The 21,366-nt window shown below is 39.0% G+C and overlaps 1 protein-coding gene across 2 annotated transcripts in view; it reads left to right on the forward strand.

The window, feature by feature from the left end:
• ARHGAP15 (Rho GTPase activating protein 15) overlaps nt 1–21,366 on the forward strand; it is a 619,910-nt gene that overhangs the window by 367,999 nt on the left and 230,545 nt on the right. For both annotated transcript variants that reach the window (XM_030327812.1, XM_030327811.1), the window contains exon 10: nt 18,411–18,509. In XM_030327812.1, the coding sequence (XP_030183672.1) occupies nt 18,411–18,509 (99 nt within the window). The remainder of the gene's footprint in view (nt 1–18,410; nt 18,510–21,366) is intronic.

Below are 21,366 nucleotides of genomic sequence, written 5' to 3' on the forward strand. Positions count from 1 at the left end.
TATATATATATGGGGAATTTTTATAAGAAAGTGTGTTATATGTTTATTGCTCAAATTTTGCCCCAGATTATAAGCTGTGTACTTAATCTAAATTACTAAATCTTAAAATTACCCAATTTGGTGCCTTTCTGAGTTACATATGGCCATTGAATCATGCTTCGTGTTGTGACGGAGAACTTGTGTGGCCAGCCATCTAAGAGGCTGCTACAAGGACTGACATTTTCATATTCCAGTTCTGTTAGAAATGTAAGAGCAAAAGAGAGAAATTTTCATGCTCTTTCAACACTTGTTGAGCTCCAATTTTTTAATGATTTTCTTATCTACCCATATTAGACAGGAGGGAGATTTTAGAGGAGATGTCATCCAAGTTAAACACATGTGAGGGTCATTAACTTGAATATATCACTCCTAACTTGTCCCTTTGAACTTGGAACTCAGACTCATAGGAGGAAAGGCAAAGATGGAGGCGGAAAAGGGCTGGCCTCAGTTAACCTCGCAGTGAAGGAATCTATCATGCGACGAGAGGCTGAAAACTAAGAAAGCAGATGGGCTGAAAATGATATCTTGAGGATATCTTTATATCTTGAGATTCCAAAAATCTAGATTTCAGAAAGGCTGTCCCTCCCCCGGACTTTATCATCATTTGTACTGCCTCATACATTTCATTTCCCAAACAGTAAAATACTGTGTTTACCTCTTTTGTGATTTCACATTTCAGATTCAGTGGGGCCTTGAGCATGTGACAATTTCAATCTTAAAAAAATTAATTAGCATAGGAGAACATTCAATATTATGTAAAGAATTTGACAGGACCTCACTTAATGTTTTTAGAAGCAATTAATATGTCAAAAAAGGAAGTGAGAGCCTGTTTTGGCTATAAATATGTTTACATAATTACCGGTTGGAGAAGTCAAACATTTTAGGGAGAAAAAAAGCAAGGTTAGGCCCTCTTTTCATCAAAACCAGAATTCCCGATGATGTCAGATATCTCAAATCCCCTATCATAAGTTTCCTTTATTCATGTACACACTTGCGTGCATGACCTTTAACCAGAAAGATCACGTATTTATAGTATGAATGAATCATCTTGAAGAAAAGGAATATTGATTAGAAATACACTGTTAATCACACACAAGGAGAGGCAATCACATCTGTGTCTGAAGTTATGTTCAACTCAAGAGGCCTCAGGAATATGGAAGGTATTTCAGTAGTGGCTATGCAGTAGAGGAATATAAGTATTCCAAATGTGACAGTTCAGCGCCACATAGTAGGCACTACGTTAGTAGACATGCCTGTCTCATACTATAGCATGGAGGACGGAATAGGAAGCAGAAGCCCTGGCCAGGGATCTGTGGCTTCAGAAAGGACTGATGAGTAGGAGGTGGATAGTAGGGAAAACAGGGACCACAATCCTCGTCCAGTACCGAAAGTGGGGGCATAAATATCCTATCCAAAGAAAGTTGGGGATATGGGACACTCATTGTATCTGAGGAATTTTGGAGATGGTGTTAAGTACTTTCGAGGAAAGTTTTAGTGGGAAGCACTTCCCTGTGATAACCCAAAGCCATCTGTTCCTACAATTAGTTAGCATAGTATGAACACTACCAAAAGCCCAAAGGAAACTTTTGTCTCCCAGATGCAATTCTCTCAGTCAAGAGTCTGAGAGGCTGGCACGGATACGTGTATTGAGCGTCACTCTCACGTACTGAGCTGGATCATAGACACTCATCTGAGATCTGCTAGAAGGAGTCTGTGCTAATCGATTTGGCATACCATCTGGAGACTAGAAGTGGTCAAAGCAACCTCTGCTAGAGAAGGTTCCCAGCCTGTTGCCCCCATTATCACCAGCCTAGAATCCTAGACTCCAGGAATATCTAATAAGAAATGCAGCTCATTCTTGGGAAAAAGAGATACTTGAGCACAAAACTGTACTTAGTTTTATATATGTCTAAATATATAAAGAATGCTTGAAATAATGAAGTATATGAAAGAGCATTTTCTTCATTGGGTGTGGATACATATGGTGTGAAGTGGTGGTGACAAGCTCTTTGCCACTATTTGAAAGAGCTATATGTATTGTTTTACTCAGGGAAACAATGTATTGCAGTCATTAAACCATAAAGATCGCTGAATTTTGAAGTAGATTTGAAGTCTAGTCTTGGCTCTGCTATTACTTGCTTGGAGGGTTTGGACAAGGTAATGAAATTTTCTGTCCGAATACTCTCCGGATAATATCTCCTATGACTACCGATACTACACAAAGAGCAATTAGCATAGCGTATTGCTACTCTACTCCTAATTCTACTCTTTGTATGGTATGGCATATTGTGAGCACTTCTTCTCCTGATTGTAGAGCAGGTATTCTGAAAATTGCGAAACAGACAAATTAGGGTGAGAGTTTTGTGGCATTACATTAATAAAGCCAACTTTTTGAGCATTCTCTGTGCCTCACATTGTGCTTGTAGCTTGACATGCACTATCCAGTAACAAGGATGAAGAACAACTATGCTGATTTTTAAAAAATTTTTTAATGTTTATTTTTGAGAGAGAGAGAAAGAGAGAGAGAGAGAGAGAGAGAGAGAGAGAGAACGTGAGCAGGTGAGGGGCAGAGAGACGAGAGACACAGAATCTGAAGCAGGCTCCAGGCTCTGAACTGTCAGCACAGAGCCTGACGTGGGGCTCAAACCCACAAACTGTGAGATCATGACCTGAACGAAATTGTACGCTTAACCAACTGAGCCACCCAGGTGAACCTATGCTGATATTTCGTCATGCTTTGATTATTATTTATATCACCTACTCGCATATTCTTTAAATCACAATGTCCTAAGAGGATACAAAGATATGTAAAGAAGAGTTTCCCAAGAAATGAGTAAGGGAGATAAAGGCACAACAAAATATGGCATAATATATCAAGTGTCGAATGCTTTAGGGACAGTCAGGTCATGGATTTGGGGAAATTACAAATGGGAAAAGCGTGAGAAAGATTAATGTTTCATTTATTCTGTGGTCTTTAAACTGAGTCTTAGAGTATTTGGACATGTGGAGAGCTGGGTGAGACATTCAAGTGCACAATTGTAGGAAAGCATTGGAATGGTGGCTTGTATGAAATGCAGCGGGTTGGATGAGAAGCATCTGTGGCAGGTATTTTGTGCATCTGTGGCAGGTATTTTGTGCAAGGAGTCTGTATTTTGTAGGAAACTTTATTATTTACTTAGTAGCCATTATTCATTTTTATTTATTTGGCATACATTTATTGAGGACCTATCATGTGGAAAACAATGGGCTGATACTGGGCCCAGAAAGATGTGTAAGATGTGATTCCTTCCTTCAAAGTTAAACACTCTAGAAGCACCTGGATGGCTCAGTCAGTTAAGCGACCGACTCTTGATTTTGGCTCACATCATGATCTCGAGATTTGTGAGATCGAGCCCTGTGTCAAGTGCAGAGCCTGCTTGGGATTCTCTCTCTCCCTCTCTCCCTGCCCCTCTCCCACTCATGCTCTCTCTCTCAAAACAAATAAACATTAAAAAAAAAACACCAAAGTTAGACACTCTAGCACTGCTAAGAAAGAAATATTCTACATCAAAAAAAGTATTTCTATACGCTGCAAATTTGTCCCCACTTTAGAAGATCAATGAATGGATATATTATGACATTAATGGTTTTCATCTAATTTCACTTAATTCCTATATAACCACATTGGGTCACGCCCCAGCAGCCTGCGGATATGAATGAAATAACACAGATATTAAAGCACAAATATCATAACTCGTGACTCCCACCTGTATAACCATAGCAACTTGGGCTTTATCTCTCTCCAAGGTCTCCTTGGCTATTTCTGGAAGCACCTAGAGTATATTGCATTTGACACCCCGTTACCTTACAAACTATCCAAGGAAGGCACCTCACCACAGCCATGCAGCCAGTATCTTCTGAGAGATGGCAGCCTCACTGCTTCAGTATCGTCCAAGAGCTGGCAAATCTACAAAACCTTCTACATGTCAAACAGTAGTCCTAACCTTCTGGTTCCCATGCATTTTTAGATTCACTCTGTCTCCAGAGCAAATGAGGAGACTGCTCTTCTCGGCCACCTGTGAGTTTTCCCTGATGTTTTGGGACCTGAAGCAACAGCTCTTGGGCTAAAATCTTACAAAGTGAGAAAATGGCTTCTTTCCATTCCGTGTGAGGTCCTTTCCTCAATAGAAGTCACATCTACTCCCCAGGACTTAGCTGGGATACATGCAAAGTTGTGTCATCTCTCAGAACTCCCAATGACCCCCACAAAGTCAAAATTTCTCTTAAGTCACTGTCTTTTGGTACCTACTAATATCGATACTTTAATTTGGTCATCTGGGTTTTGCCAATTCAGTAGGCAGACTGAGATACTCCATTCCACCTTTATGGACACTCCTTCCCTGCAGAGGAAGGTCCAGCTAGCCGGAAAAGTAATATAAATAAAGAGTATGCAACAAACCCAGAAAATGTGCAGTCTACAAAGTGAATCACAATGAGATACCTGTTTTTTCAAATCTGTGGACAGCTTCAGGACAGGATTAGGTGTTTTAGAAGTGTTATTGCATAGTCACTTTCTAAAGTAAGGGCTGAAAAAAAAACAATAAAGTAAGGGCTAAAAAGGAGAAACACACTGTATTTGACTGGAAGCCCAAAAGAGACAAAATGTTTCGGAAACATGTGCATCATGGCCTACTAATTTAGGCTCATAACCCCTTCTCTCCAATTACATTCCTGGAAATGTTTTTCAATTTCTTTGCATAGAATAACCAGAGGACCACAGTGTTCAGAGCAGTCCACGGGGAACAGGCAGACTTGCACAGAACTTACACCACACCTCCACGGAGCTAGCCAACATTGCCACAGAACCACATGATTCCCTGGCTCTTAATATGGTTTATTATAAAATCCTTTACCTGCCTCAAAGCACTTTTCATCAAAGCTGCTTTTAAGCTGAGGCTGAGGACCAAAGAATGCCTTTAACAGAATCCTGAAATAGCTTTTAACCCGAGGCTGAGAAGAGAAAGTGCTTTTAACCTAAAGTGCTTTCCTCTTAGGTACTTGAGCGTGTACCTAGCACTCAGCATTAGTAGCTGTGAGAACACCCTTAAGACCCAAATGAAAGAGACTCCATTATAGATATTCAAACCTGTTATATTAATACATTACAAGTAATATTTGAAATCATTAAGCAGTTTTACTCCAACTAAATTTGAATCTTTTCTTATTGAACTATGCATTCATGCAAATAAATTGAAGTCTTACCACCTGGGATTCTAACAAATCTACGCTGATATTAGGAAAAGTACAGTGTTCTTCCTACATTTGACTTTAATTCACAGTGAGTCAAAATTGCCACACCTTCTCTACCATAAAAGAATCTTTCAACTTGTACCAGTCACTGAATGATATTTCCAGCTTCAGTCCATATTTGTTGGGCTGAAAGGTAAATTAAATCCTTTAAAATAAATTCAATCAATTATCTGACTAAATTTTAAGTATCAAATTTTCTCCCCAGACTTGCCACTCAAACAGAAATAAATGTACTGATTTCAGAATACACATGATCCCTGACTTACAATGGTTCAACTTAAGAGGGGTCTGGATGGCTCAGTCGGTTGAGCATCTGACTGTAGCTCAGGTCATGATCTCGCGGTCCGTGAGTTCGAGCCCCGCATGAGGCTCTGTGCTGGCAGCTCAGAGCCTGGAGCCTGTTTCGGATTCTGTCTCCCTCTCTCTCTGCCTCTCGCCCTCTCATGCTGTCTCTCTCTCTCTCTCTCTGTCAAAAATAAATAAACAGGGGCGCCTGGGTGGCGCAGTCGGTTAAGCGTCCGACTTCAGCCAGGTCACGATCTCGCGGTCCGTGAGTTCGAGCCCCGCGTCGGGCTCTGGGCTGATGGCTCAGAGCCTGGAGCCTGTTTCCGATTCTGTGTCTCCCTCTCTCTCTGCCCCTCCCCCGTTCATGCTCTGTCTCTCTCTGTCCCAAAAATAAAATAAAAACGTTGAAAAAAAAATTAAAAAAAATAAATAAATAAACATTAAAAAAAAAAACCTTAAAAACCCACAATGGTTCAACTTAAGATTTTCAACTTTCTGACGGTGCAGAAGTGATATACATTCAGTAGAGCTTGTGCTTCAAATTTTGAACTGTGATTTTTTTTTTCCCCTTGGGCTAGTGATAATGGGCTACAAGGTCCTCATAATACTGGGCAGTGGCAGAGAGCCACAGCTCACAGGGAGCCGCGGGATTATGAAGGCCAAGAGCACATACACTTACAACCATTCTGCACCCATACAACCATTCTGCTTTTTCACTTTCATTACCATATATGATCAAACACATGAGACATTCAACACTTTATTATATAATAGGCTTGGTGTTGAGTGATTTTGCCCAACTCGAAGCTAATGTAAGCGTTCTGAGCATGGTTAAGGTAGGCTGAGCTAAGCAAAGATGCTCAGTAGGTTAGAAGTGTAAATGCATTTTCATTTTATGATATTTTCAGCTTATAATGGGTTTATCATGACATAGTCCCATGGTAAGTTGAGGAAGATATGAATAAAGTCCCTACTAGATGAAGTAAGTAGACAATCTAATTGATAAAAGTTTTAAGTTCAGAATAATTACAATAAGTTATGTGATTGAGCAATTGAATTTCATGGACAGTTTCTTATTTTAAGAATATAAACTGTGCATAAATATGGGAAAAGGTGGCAAAACTTGATGTCTTTGAATTTTACCCCCTTCTTCTTTTGCTAGTCCCCTCTGTAATTCCAATGAAATGAAGATAGGCAAATGAAAATCAGAAAATACCATCAATTCAAAATGTAAATAATCAGTCATTGCTATACAAAATTTAGTCATGTTAATCTTCCAAATTGCACTAAAGCAGACCAAACCGAAATATATTTCCCTCCAACTCAACTGACCATGGCACAGTTTTTAGATGGAAAACATATTCTTTTGCATACATTGTTTTTTCTTATTCATTCATTCTTTCATTTATGTACTCATTTGGCAACCAGAAGAGAATGTAATAGAATGCAATAGAAATACAAAGGGAAGAAATTATATTTATCTTGTTCTGTGTATATAGTTTTCTTCACCTTGAATATTTTTTCCAGCTTCCTTCACCTAGTAAACATATTCATTTTTACTCTTCCAGCTCAAAGTTACCAACTCCATGAAGCCATTCCTGTCTTCCTCATTCTGAATTAATCCTTTCCTCTCTTTATCCTCAAACTATAATTTCATTATTTGATTATTTTAATGTCTTTCAGCTGGACTGTGAGTTACAGCTGGTTGACTAACGACCATCTTACTCAATTTTACTTCCAGGGTAGTTGTGGCCTGGAAAAAAAAGTAGAAATGAAAGAAACAGGACACAGAATCTTTCGGTGACTTTACAATTACTGTTTGTTTACAATTTCATGCTCCTTCCGGTGGAAACTCTTCTGTCCATGGGTGCTTCTTTGATAAGCCTGCTCCTCTCACCAGCCTCTCGCAACATTGGGCTATCCTATGTTAGGTTCTTAGACTTCTCTTCTTTCTGCATTCTTCTTCTCAGACTACAGGGTGTTATTCAAATATTCCAGGGCTGGAATATTCCAGTCCTGTGGCTTTAAGATCTCTCCATAAATTTTCTAAACTTAAACTTCAGCTTGATGCTCCAGACTCTCAAGATTCTATCCTTGCATGTTCAAATGTCTATTTGTCATGTCCTGGGATGTCTGGTTAACATCTCACATTTATCTAGAACAGCCCTTGATTCCTTGGTTCTGGCATGTTGTCCATCTCAGAAAGTACCACTACCATTTGCCAGCTGGAGTCACCCTCACTTCTAGTCTCCTGCTTTGATCAGCAAATCTCAACTTAAAATATGTTCTAAAGTCAACTGCATTTAGTCACTCCCATTGTTACCAGCCTTCTCTAAGCACCATTGTCTCTCCCTGGAATATATCACCAACCCCCTAAGTAGCCTCTGCTTCTTTTCTTGACCCTTTTTAATATAGTATCCACACAGCAAATGAAGGATCATTTAAAAACATAAGTCATTTCATGTCACCCCTATGCTCAATAATTGCCAACTGCTTAGAATAAAACCATACTTAAAATATCTGATGACCTTCCTGTGACCTACTGGGTTCTACCTGCTTTGGCCCCCGGGCTACCTTTTCAGTTTCATCTGCAACCATACTTCCTGTTTGTAACCTCACTCTAGGCACATAGGCTTTCATGCTGCTCCCCTACTGCACCCTGCTTACTCCATAGCCTTATACATTTGCTGCTCTTCTGAAGGCTCTCCTCACGTATTGGCATGTTCACACCTTCACTTCTTTTGACCTTTGCTCAATGCCACTGCCTCAGAAATGTCATTGCTGACAGTGCCTCCTTGTAGCTCTCTATCTCCCTGCCTTACTTTATTTTCCCATAGCACCTATCACCATTCAATACTATCATGCATGTATTATATATTAATGTATTTATATATACATTAATAATATATATTCATGTGCTTAGAGTAGACAAATATTGAAAACTCACTGCTCATTGTTCCATTTGAGTTAATAAACTCCTTGTTGAAGATACAAAGTTCTTCCTGGCTGGTGAACTCACCAAAATGCCCATTGCATTACTTGGACCAAAACTGAGTTGAGACTTATTTCCGTGAGAGTTTAGGAGCTTATAAGAAGAGGCGAAAGGCTACTTCTTAGAAGCATTGTTTGGGGCTGAATATGAAGTCATGCAAGATGGGGACTACTGGAAGGCTGAAAATGGAAGAAAGAGAAAAAAAAAATAGAAGCAGCTGGAGAAGAGCTCCACCATTCTATTTGGATGACAGTGGGCCTGTCCGTGAACTTCACCTTTGAGCTGCTTTTGTCAAAGGATGCTATTCCTGCATCCAACTGTCCAACTTTGATTGGAGGCTGCAGACAAGCCTACCCTTGTTTGGGGATATCTTCTCTATAGTCTGGGCAAATCTCTTGAGGCCAGTCTTTTCAGAGTAGACATTGTCATTATTATGTTAGCTTAATGAGCTGCACAAGGATGAATAAACATGTGGGGGAAAACTATACACAAAAGTGTATATATTTAGAATTTCTATTTATTTAGAATTCCAAACTACTTAAAAGTTAAAAAAGTATGCTTTTTTTCCCTGTATTTGTCTCTTATGAGAAAATAAATCACAAGTAAACAAGGCAATGAGAGAAATTTACTTCCCTTCCAGTGTATAAGAGAGATTCAACAGAGAATCTGCCTAATTTTTGTTATCTGTGTATCAAAAAACAGGAGCTTATATTTTTAATCAAAGCCCCGAGGCATTGGAAAATAACACAGTACCTTCTAAAGCATTTAATATAGATCAAATTTGGTAGTGTTTTAGCATTAAACATATTTTTCAACATCTTAGTTCAAAGAGATAAGCCATCTGTAAATTATAGTACTTACTCAAATCACCCATTTCTCCAAAAATTATCAGTAAAGTTGTGGTAGAGTTATATGATGGGGCTCACATGGCAAGTATTTTAAAGGAGAAGAAGGAAAAGTAATAAGGTTGAAAGTGGAGAAAATATAAAAACATAAAAGTAGAAACAGGATTCTTTGATAAGTAATCTGAAAGTTTTGGTCTAGAAACCTACTCTCAAAAAGAAAACCAAATGTTACTTGTAGTTTAAAATCAAAGGATGAATTCAGTTAAATTGCTGAAACTACCCATGTTGAGAATATTACTTTTGCCCTTCAGTATCCACTGCCCCTCCAGTATAGCAGCCTAGCAGCCAATTGGGAAATGAGGTTCCCATGTGTGTAGCATTCATGGGGTGGGGTGAGGAATATTCCAAGTGCATCCTACCTACTATGGAAGCCACTAGGACTATGTTTTTTTTTTCTTATCCTAACCCCATTTTTTAACATAATCTCAACAAATTGGGTATCCTCTCTAAGAACTTCCCACCTTGAGCAATTGATAAATATAGGTCATTATGCCCATGTTGGGGAAGGGGGGAGGATGCTCATGTAAACAGCATCCTGACCCAGCCCTCAGGATTGCTGTATTTCCTGTTTCTTATTTCATGAATCTCCTGTGGACCTTGGGTTTGAAACCTCTCCAAGACTCATTCTCCAACCTCCAGTAATTTCTTTAAGTAATTAATAAGTTACTTTGAGTTCCTAGTAAATTTTTTTAGTTTCCTCCCACTCTCATTCCTCAATATCATTTGAATAAATTCTTTGCTTAAGAGAGCCTCGGTGGGTTTTTTAAATTGCAGCCAAAACCCTTAACAAATATACCTCACAACCAAAATAGTTGTCTGATTTGAGGGAAGGGGGGGTCTAAGCCGTTCAGTCTGTTACTGTTTTCTGTTCCCCTCTATGTTCTTCATGTATGTGTAGTTTTAGGTGCTTTGTTTTTCCTTTTTAAAATTTACTAGACTAGCTGCAACAGCCCTGTGTCCTGAAAGCAGAATAATCATTTTGAAAAGCATGTGGAGACTGTCTCCCTGGGTAAATGATGATAACACCGTCACATTATTTGAACATTTAACTGCCTCTATTGAGTAGTTTTCCTCATAGTTTTGATTCATTTGGAATCTAACTGACAGAGATCCCATTACTGGGTGTTCTTTCCATAATTTGTCAAAAAATATATAGCAGAGATGAGGCAGAATGAAGCTAATTTGTAATCTGGAAGACTTAACCTGGTTATGCTGACGAACTAACTGAATCGGTCAAAAGTTTGAGAGCTTAAAGATTGAAAACCACCATTCCCTAGTTAAACTCTAATTCATTATGTAAACAACATGATTTATAAGTGCAGTCATGTGGAAGGTCTATTTGTTTTTCTCACCAAAAGATGCTTTCAAGGAAAAATTGCTGAAAATGGATTTTCTCCAACCAATGTGTTGCCTGCCACCCCAGGTATAAGTGCTGAAGCAGTAGAAGGAAGGCATAATGATCACACCAGCCAAGGCCATAGGCATTTGTGGAGCATTCCAAAAATATTGGCATCCCTTAGCAAGAGGTGTTTCCTAAATACAAAAAGTTGTTAAGAGAGGAAGAAAGGATTGCTAGTGAGCCCATAGATGGGAATGTAGGTAGGTAGTCGGGACCTCGGGGTTCTGTAATGTACCCTTTTTGGGAATACCATAAAGAAGGGGAAAACAGAAAGAAGCCTTAATGTTATGCCAGGACAACAGGCATGGAAGTTTAGGAGACAAAGCTAGTTCATTAATGTTTACCAAGAAAACAGAATACTCTCTCTCTCCCTTCCCCTTTCCTTTTACCATTTTAAGATGTAGTTCAAACACATTCCTGTAATTCAATGGTCCTCCTTGGTGTATCAATCTCTGGACTGTATCAAATTTACAGATGGGTGGAGAGCCTACAACAGCCCTTAAATTTGGCATTGACATTTTAGCTAAATCTCTATGATTTATTTTCTTTAGGTAACACTTTTTACTTTGCAATGTCATTTTATGTGCATCATCATCTCCTCTAAGTTATATGATCTATCATTTCATGTTGAAGGCTAATGTTGTGGTCAAGATTCTTTTTACTCTAATTGGTAGAAACTTGTCCAAACTGCAAAAGTAAGAATGGAATTTATTGAACTACTTAATTGAAAAGTCCAAGGGATAGCTTCAGGCATGATTGGATCTAGGAGCACAAATGCTATCAAATCTTTATTTTCTCCCTTATTCAGCTTCTTTCCACTCTGCTGGCTTAATTCTCTAGTATGTCTTCCCAGAAGGTGGCAACACAACTTCTGGAAGCTCAGACTCATGTCCCAGTAGTTTATCAACTCCTGTAGAAAGAAGGCTTCTTTCTCCCAGTAGCAATAGAAAAAGCCTTAGGATTTGCTCTACCAGATCCATTTGGGCCATGTGTTCATGTCTGAACCAATTGCTATGGTCAGGGAGATGAAATGCATGTTCATCCCTGGAGCTAGAGGTGGTGGAGTCAGCACCACTTAAGCCAAGTGGTAACTAATATGAGAAAGGGATCATACCCAAAGGAAAACCAGAGTGATCTTACCAGAGAATAAGAGAATAGTTCCGGCACCTATAAAACCAATAGACATCCACGATACTGTTCCTAACCAGTGCCATCTGTAACAGTGGATTTCATTGATCTATTTAGCCGAGACTGACCCTTTGTATTGTGAGTGTAAGCCCTCTCCTGAAACCTTGTGGCCAATGCTATGTTCATGTTCTAGTTAAGTTTATTTGATTTCAGTAAGCAGAAGTTTACTCAAAAGTATTCAAACAAAATGGGAGTTATTGTCAAAACCAAGGTTACGTCATGGCACCCCATGGAAAGGATATATGATCTCTGGAGTTAGGCAACAGAAAGTGAGAAGCTAAGGTGTGTCTGCTTCATTTGCCTCTCTCTGCGAATTAGTTCCTGGACCCACTAACCTATTGCACATGTCCATCTCCCCAAATAGCTGCCCCTGGCACCCCGTGTCTAAATCTAGGCAGTCTTACTATTCAAATCCCTGGAACTCGCTACCTCAGTCTGTAGTATTCCACTTCTAATTCCACTCCTTCTTTTGAAGGAGAATCTCACTGGCATGGCTTGGGTTCTATGACAACCTTTCATTTAAGCAGCTTTACCATAGATGCTAAGTTCTTCTATTCCAAAGACATATCTTCTTGGATGAGTATAGCCATTTGAAAGAGAGGCTAGAGTTAAGACAATTTTTGGCTTTTCTGGTAACTAGTAAAAGCAAACATCTCCCTTCTGTCTAATTCAGTTCATCATATCTAGGCTCTTTTCTCACCAGGACACTATCAGCAATCAGGAGGGACAGTTTTTCAGTCAGGGGTTGCCTGCACTTGCTGGGACCACCCAGCAAGTGGCGGTGATGCACCTCCCCCACCTCCCACTTTCGAACAATTCAAAGTAGCCAGTAGCGCACCTCATCCCCTACAGCACACCATGGCAATCAAAACACCCTGGAGTTGAAATTTTCTCTTATCCACCCTAGCTCAAAATCCTTCCCAGGTCCCATCTTCCCTAATAATTAATGAATTGCCAGCACTACGCTGACAGCAGAAGTCCATTTGCTGTTTTCACTTCCTCGCCTTCTCTTCAAACCTTGTCTGCAACCATCTGCTTTTCAACTCCCTTCTTCTACTAAAGCCATTTCTCTCATGGTCACCAGTAGCCTCTGAATTGCCAAAATCCAATGAGAACTTTTCACTTTTGTCTCCCATCATTATTCTTCTACATCTGAAATGCTTATCCCAACTCCTGAATACCAGTCTCTCTATTCTTCTCCAAACCCTCGGGGTTCTGCATGTCAGTCTCCTTTAATCAAGTAAGAAACTTGGAAATCCTCTCTCTCTCTCTCTGGTGAGTTGGCTCACCTGCATCCAGTTAACAAATCCTACAAAAATCACCCCTTGGCTTCATTTTCTTCGGTCAGTTCTTACCTTTCGTCTTTCCTTAGAGCCTGATGTGTTGTTACTATGGACATAAGACACAATATTTGGGGGCCTCTGTTTCCTCTCCCATAAAATAAGGTTAATAGTATCTACCACCAAAGGGTTGACAACTAGTGTAAAGATTTAATAAGGTTAGAATGTATAAAGTGCTTTGAACCATGCCTGGCTTAGTGTATGTGTACGACAAAGCCTCACTGTTATTACTACACATCCTTGCAATGGCACCAATCACATGATATTGAAAATGTTTGTGAGCACTGTCCACCACCACCACCCCAGACTGTAGGAGATTGTGCTTCAGGCATCACTGCACAGTGATGGAGCTGGAGCACAGTGCCTGGCCTATAGTGGGCATGTGATAAACAGTCACCAAGTGGATGAATCAGATTTTGTATTCTTCACAATATCCAGCAAATGACAGGTGCTCATGAAATAGTCACTGATTTGAATTTGATAGAATGGAATTGATCTGGAGAGAATACAGAGTAAACAGTGCCATAACATTAGGTAAAGTATAATGAGTTAATTTAAGGGGAGGGGCGTCTGGGTGGCTCAGTCGGTTAAGCATTAGACTTTGGATCAGGTCATGATCTCACAGTCCGTGAGTTCGAGCCCCGCGTCGGGCTCTGTGCTGACAGCTGGGAGCCTGGAGCCTGCTTCAGATTCTGTATGTCTGTCTCTCTGCCCTTCCCCTGTGCTCCCTCTCTCTCAAAAATAAAAAAAAAAAAACCTTTTTTTTTAAAAATTAAGGTGAGAGAAATGAGAAATTTCCTTTGAGACTCCTCCTTAAGGTGCAATCTAAACTGATGCATAATTCCACATTCCTAACAAATTCAGAATTTTTCCCCTATTTATTTGCTCCTCCATTTCAATTTCCATGTCCTGTCAATTCTCTTTGCTTTCATTCTCATAGCATAGCTTAAGTTACCAACAACCTGGACTCCTGGTATCATCTTTATCAGTAAGCTATTGCTGCATAACAAAGAAACACAAAATCTCAGTGACAAACAACCAGAAGCATTTATTTTTGATATGTCTGTGGGTCAATTAGCCTGGGGCAAACTTGACTGGATAGCTCTACCCTAAGCTGCAGGTCTGACTAGACTTATCTCCCAACTGAACATTGGCCACAAATCTGTGCTTTATGTATTAATTCTGAAGCCAGACTGAAAGGGCAACAGCTACCCAGGGAAGCTTTTGTCTTGGCAATAGCAGAAAAACAGGCAGGTGAGTAGAAATGTGTAATGCCTCTTAAGGCCTCCATCTGGAACTGACACATAGTCATTTTTACTCACCCTGCATTGTCCAAAGCAAGTCTATAGCCAAGCCCAACATCAGTGAAACGGGACAAGTCAGTATTGTCCACTCTAGTGAGTTTTACCACACAGTCACATGGCAAAAGGGGTGAACGTATAAATCTAATTCAGAGAAGAGAAGAATTGTGAACAATGATTAAATTCACCACACTTCTATCCTCATTCTGGTCTTCATAACACCTTCCTAGGCTATCACATTAGCCTCTTAGCTGATCTCCTTGTGTTCAGTCTTCTTCACAACAAGTGCCTCCATTTGGTCATGAATGTTTTGGCTGTAGGGGATAGAATCCCCAGTTTAAAATGACTTATATTACGTCACATAATAAGAAGTCTAGAAAAAATGTTCTAGGTTTAGAACATCAACAATGTCATTGAAGTCTCAGGTTTTTTGTAACCTTTTTAAAAATCCTGTTAGCCTTTGTCTACAGCTTGTTGCCTCGTGGTGATAAGATTGCTTCAGTGGCTCCAAGCATCACATGATTGCACAGTGATGTTCAAAGCAGGAACGAAAAAAAGAAAAAGTGCCTTAATACACCCCTCTCCTTTTATCTGACAAAAAAAAAAAAATCTCTGTAGTTTCCCAAGTCATTTCCCCTTACATTTTGCTGATCAGAGCTCTCTAACCACCAAGAGTTGCAAGGAAGGCAGAAGCCAATAGGGAACATTTTCAGGCTCTGTCTTATGAATCGATCTAAAAACAAGAAAGAAGTTGGTGAAAGAATAGTGTATGTATAAGAAATCATTGGTATCTGCACAAGTCAAATAATTTAACCTACCTGACTTAATATTTAAGACTTCATAACACCATATACATCTTCTTTTAAAGCTTAATACATCAAAATTTCTCTAAGAGTGAATATTTCCCTCAGCACATCTCATTCTTCCTGTCATTGTTCCCATCACTGATGTGTTTGTATACCTTTCTTCCATCTTCCCTCAATGGCCTTTTATCCCCACTCTTACCTCTTCAAGTAAGTCTTCCTTTTACTTAAGGATTAAGTTCTTCTCTGGTAAGTCTTTCATGGGCACTGAGGTTGCCCTGATGTCCCGCCACATGCTCAATAAATATTTGTGAAATAGATTTGAGTCATAATTTCCATTAGAGGGTTTTGGATTTTGTAGCAATTCTTCTTGACTGTGATCTCTAACCAACTTAAATTATTCCATGGGAAGTTTTGGGTTATTTTTCTTAAATAGTATTTTATGTCATTTTGTCTTATGGTAGTAGCTCACTGTTTTTGAACAAACCTTTGTTATTGACCGAGTATTCAAAGCAAATACCCATGATTATTTCCAACTTGTCTACACTATGTTGATACTTTTGGGCGTATCATGTTTCTGTCTCTTGGATGAAAATTGTGCATTTTCATATTGAAATATATTATATTGTCACTTTAGACGTAGTTACTTCCCTCCTTGCTGGGTTGTTCTTAATTTAAGCCATCACCTTTTCTAAGTAATGGGTGAAAATCATGCCTTCCATGAAGTCTCACCACATTTCATTTTGACTACCCCTTTGTAATATTTCACTTACCATTCTGTTATGCTGTGTTTTATTTTTCTCCCCACTTCTACTACAAAGATTTTTTTAAATGTATCAACGACCTCCACTGCTGATTAAGACAATGTCTTGCAGTCCATCATTTAATAAATGTTTGTTGAACTTCTAGTATATGCGAAACGTTGTCTAGTCACTAGGGACCCAGTAAGAAAGGAAATAGATGTAATCTAGGCATGCCTGGGTGGCTCAGTTGGTAAAATGTCCAACTCTTGATTTCATGATTTCACAGTTGTGAGATAGAGCCCTCTTGGGGCTCCATGCTGGGTGAGATTCTCTCTCTCCCTATCCCTTTGCCCCTCCCCACTTATGCATGTGCCAAAAGAAAGAAAGAAAGAAAGAAAGAAAGAAAGAAAGAAAGAAAAGAAATAAATAAATAGGTATAGTCTTTACTTTTCTGGGTTTTGCATTCTAAGTAGGAGAAACAACTAACCCATAAACACATCAATCTAATATGCCAGGTAAGTGCTCTAAGAGGTAAGTGCTCTAAGGAAAGTAAAACAGGGAAGTATCATGGCAAGATCCTATTGCAGTGAGGCAGTGAAAAAAAAAAAAAGTGGGTAGGAAAGGCTACAAAAAAACCCTAATGCAATGGAGTTTCATGCAGAGGTCATAGTAAGTACAAAGTCCCTGAGGCAGAACTTTGCTTGGCATGGACAAACATCAGCAATGTGGACAGAGTGGCTGCAGGCAAGTGATGAGGGAGAGAGAGGAGAAAGGACACAAATGAAATCAATTAATGGGTGGGAGGGCAGGTCACGTATTGGCTTGGAAGCTGCAGTAGGGAATTGGAGTTCATTTTGAGCAAGGTGGGAAGCCCTTGAACCTACTAAATATTTGTTTCGTTACGAGTAATAATCATCTATACTGTTTTAAAAAAAAAACCTAGAAATGGATGGTGGTGATGATTACATGAGAATGTACGTGTGCTTAATGCCACTGAACTGTACATGTAAAAATGGTTATGGGGGGAATTTTACATTATGTATATTTTACTACAATAAAAAATATCTATGAGCGAATTCTGTGGCCAGAATCTGAGCTGAGCACTGGTGACTATATAAACTCATAGGTGATGTAAACACTCAGAATCTGCTTTGAGAAAATACATCCCGTATATTATAAATGTAAATACACGATGCAAGGTAGTATAAATCGTGCTCCAAATGAGAAGACTAGGCTAGGGTTTCAGAGTGTGTTCTCAGAAGCATCAGTCTGGAGAGATGGCCTTTGAAACAAAAGGAGCTTACTCAAATAAGTTGGGGAAATAGCGCATCCTCCAGCCCCCTGTGGAGATTCCCAGGGCACGTTGGCATATCACAGGCTGCAAATACACATGAAAGAAACTTGTTTAACTTTGTTTAATCCAACATTGCTAAACCATTTTGATCACAGGCTTCCCCCCCCCCCCGCCCCTAAATTGCCTATTAACATCCGGAAGAAATGGTATTCCAAAGAACCTATGTCAAAGGAAACACAAAGCTGAGATAGGAAGAAAAGAATTTGTGGAGAAAGTGTGGTCGGAGTTGAGCTAGAAAGGAAAGGGGATACTTAGATTAGAGAAGAGGAAGTGCATTCAAGGCAGGAGAGATGTTAAGAAATTCACTTCAAAGTAAATCTCCTGGAACTTGCGTCTTCAAATATCATTGACCCACAGAACGAATCTTTCAAAATGCTGATAAAATTATAATTTTGGTGATCATTGATAAATTTCTTCTAAAACAGTCAAGACACCAAATCATTAAGATTAATTATTTTGTAGAAGTTTTCTTAATTCTTTGTCATTATTTTATAAACAACAAAGTTATGCCCAGAGAGACTATAACTTACTCTGTCATCCCTGCCTAATCGATGGCAGAGTGTTAGTTTTCTTTCTCTGGGGCCAGTCTTGTTCCATGAAGGAGGGAGTTACGGTCTTTGTATCTCTGCAATAGACCCTTTGGAATTAAAGCAAAAAATCGATTCCTATGCAAGACACAGATTTCAGCATGCAGTGGGTATGGAAACAGAATCAAATTAAAGAACAACGCAATCTTGGATTTTAATGAAGCTCATCTTTGTTTCTTTTGCAGATCAAATTTTTGGCTCTCATCTGCACACAGTGTGTGAACGTGAAAATTCCACAGTTCCACGGTTTGTAAAGCAATGCATTGAAGCTGTCGAAAAAAGAGGTGGGTAACTGAATATGTAGTAATTTCCCCCATTAGCGTACCCTCTAAACAACCAATGCTCAAGTTAACAGCGCCACTTGATTTGTCTGGGAAGCCATGCAATTAAAACTTGACTTTTGTTAATCGGTTAAGAGGATCAAGTTTCTTATTAACTTCAGTTTGTTTTTACAATAGGGACATCAGTAATTCCCACTAATGTTCTCTTTTTTTAATATTTTGTCTGTCTGACATGTTGTTGATTCAATTGCTAACTTCTTGTTTTCCAGCCAGTGATAAAACATTCATAAAATATCAGCACTCACAGTGTTAGAACCCTCCTAACATTCATGCTGGTAGATGTTGTGCCAGAACAATTTTTGGTAAGCCCCCAACATTACCCAAGTGAAGCAAATAGCATTCCTACTTGCAAACAGTGATATCCCATCTTCTGTGTGTTTCTGTTCAATATAGAATATGGCTAACCGGTTTTCCTGGAACAATTAACAGATGCACCTCCAGTGTTAAGATGACCTTTGGTTCCTCTATTTCAACATTCTGTTTTTCATCTGAAATTATTTCATCTTACCAAAGGGAACAAAACAAAACCCAATTGACTCATCATTTCTATGCTGGTCTATCTGTGGGGTGTTTTTCCTTCAGACTATGACTTCATTCATTCAAGGTCATTTTCCCTGGAAGATACATACAGTAGATGCAGAATCTCAAAAAAATATATTGTATAAAAATGTGAAGCTTCATCACCATCTGTTACAAGTTTACAACATATTCCCAGGATCTAGGGGGATATATATCATGTAAAAGATAGAGGTGTTTTCAGAAAAAGAAATGGTGAACCTATTCCCATTTTCAGCTCCCAGTCTCTTAAAACAATAGAACCAAGGGGAAAAAATCTTTACCAAGTTATCTACTAGGAAAAAGCCATTTTAATTCTCTCAGTGTTACCTGGCTTTATTATAGAGGCATAATAAAAATGGTCTGCAATTTCCAACTCCTGGAAATTCATACTTTAATTATACTGTAAGGACAGCCTTGGGATCCTATTATTCCCATATCAGTAGGGAATGAGAGAATAACAAGAAGGGGACGAGTGGGTAGGGAAGGTAGATAAAGAGAGTGGCTTTGGGGGAAAGCGTATCAACACATCAGAGAGAAGAGCTGAGAGCTCACAGAGAGTAGAAAACAGTAAAAGCAGAATGAACACAAGGAGAGGTATCTGTGAGGAATGGAGTCAATTGGAGTTTAGAGAGAAATGTGTTTTTATTGCATGTTGCAATCTCATTTAATTTTATAAGTTCATAATTTAGGAATAAATATTATTTAATAAGTACTTAAAGCCAAAATGGATCACTGAGAATGTTATAATGTTATTATTGCCAATAGCTAAATTATCATTATTTTCAGGAGATCTTCATCCACTTATAAATACTCAAGGCTGACAGTGTGAGCACTATTATATTAGAGCAAATATCCAAATAGGACTTTGGGGGGAGCTATACTTAAAAAGACATGTGCACATATAAAAAAAAGGGGGGGGCTCTGTACCTCTTTGTATATGTACATACCCTAGGCAAAATGAAAACTGCTAGATATAGTCCTGTGGTATGCAGATACCATAATATTGTAGTGTTGAAAATATCTATAAATAGAAACTATATCTTCTGTTCATAGCATTTGTTGGTGATTTTTAATAAAATAAGAATGTTTTTGCTGACAGCAGCAATCATATCTAGCATTATATTTCATTGTCCCAATGTTTACTCTTAAAATGAATTTGTCGACCCAGCACTAAACAGGCACTAATCACACATATGATTATTAAAATAAATCCTAAGCATTTTAATGAAACTCAACGACTTTACAATTCCACAAAGCAACTGATAATTCAAAGCACTTTGGCAGCATCAGCTTAAAGGAACTCTATGGAAATGTTCAATAAAAACTCAGAGGCACAAGATAAACCTCTCACATCATTGCAAGATTTACAAATGTGTACTTTTGATTATATTTTTCTATGATCATTTTGTTGGATTAATATTCTTACATTTATACGCCAATTCTATTTACTCAAAGTGTTGTTTTTACTAAATTCTGGCAGAGAGCACCTTAGGACAGAAATAATTTATGTGAATCTAAGTCCAATGTTTATGCAGGCTTCTGATGACATTTTATGCTGGGGTTGGTATTAGGAAGTAGCATATAAAGGTGCCAAGTCTCTCGGCACGGCTGGGACTCAGCATATCTAGAGCCCTCCTTCTAATGGCCAGATCCTCTTCCAGCCAAGATACTCAACTGCAGAGTCATGGGAAATGCTCATGGACCAGTTATGGGAAAGGCACATTTAATGAAAATTGTGTGTCTACTTTCACACTCTGGGGGAAATGTCCTCAAAAAAACCCATCATAGCATACATGGGCTATAATAAAATGATGTGTTTCCTTTCTCTCTTTTTCTCTTAAGATTTTTGCCCCTGCTTTTACAAAAAAACCTCATCCTTAAATTGTAGCTATATTTTTAAATGTTTATTTATTTTGAGAGAAACAGAGAAAGAGAGAGAGAGAGAGCAAGGAGGTGCAGAGGGAGAGAGAGAGAGAGAGAGAGAGAGAGAGAGAGAGAGAGAGAGAATTCCAAGCAGGCTCCATGCTCAGACAGAGCCAGACGTGGGGCTTGATCCCGTGACCATGAGATCATGACCTGAGCTGAAACCAAGAGTTAGATGCTTAACTGACTGAGCCACTCAGGCACCCCAATAGCTCTCCTTTTCTAAATGCTCTTACATGCTTGATTTTGAATAAACAGTATCAGGGAGGCAGAGCTCACCATTGATTGACTGACTGACTGATTGATTGATTGATTGATT

The sequence above is a fragment of the Lynx canadensis genome, chromosome C1 (genome assembly GCF_007474595.2).
Source record: "Lynx canadensis isolate LIC74 chromosome C1, mLynCan4.pri.v2, whole genome shotgun sequence".
NCBI lineage: Eukaryota > Metazoa > Chordata > Mammalia > Carnivora > Felidae > Lynx > Lynx canadensis.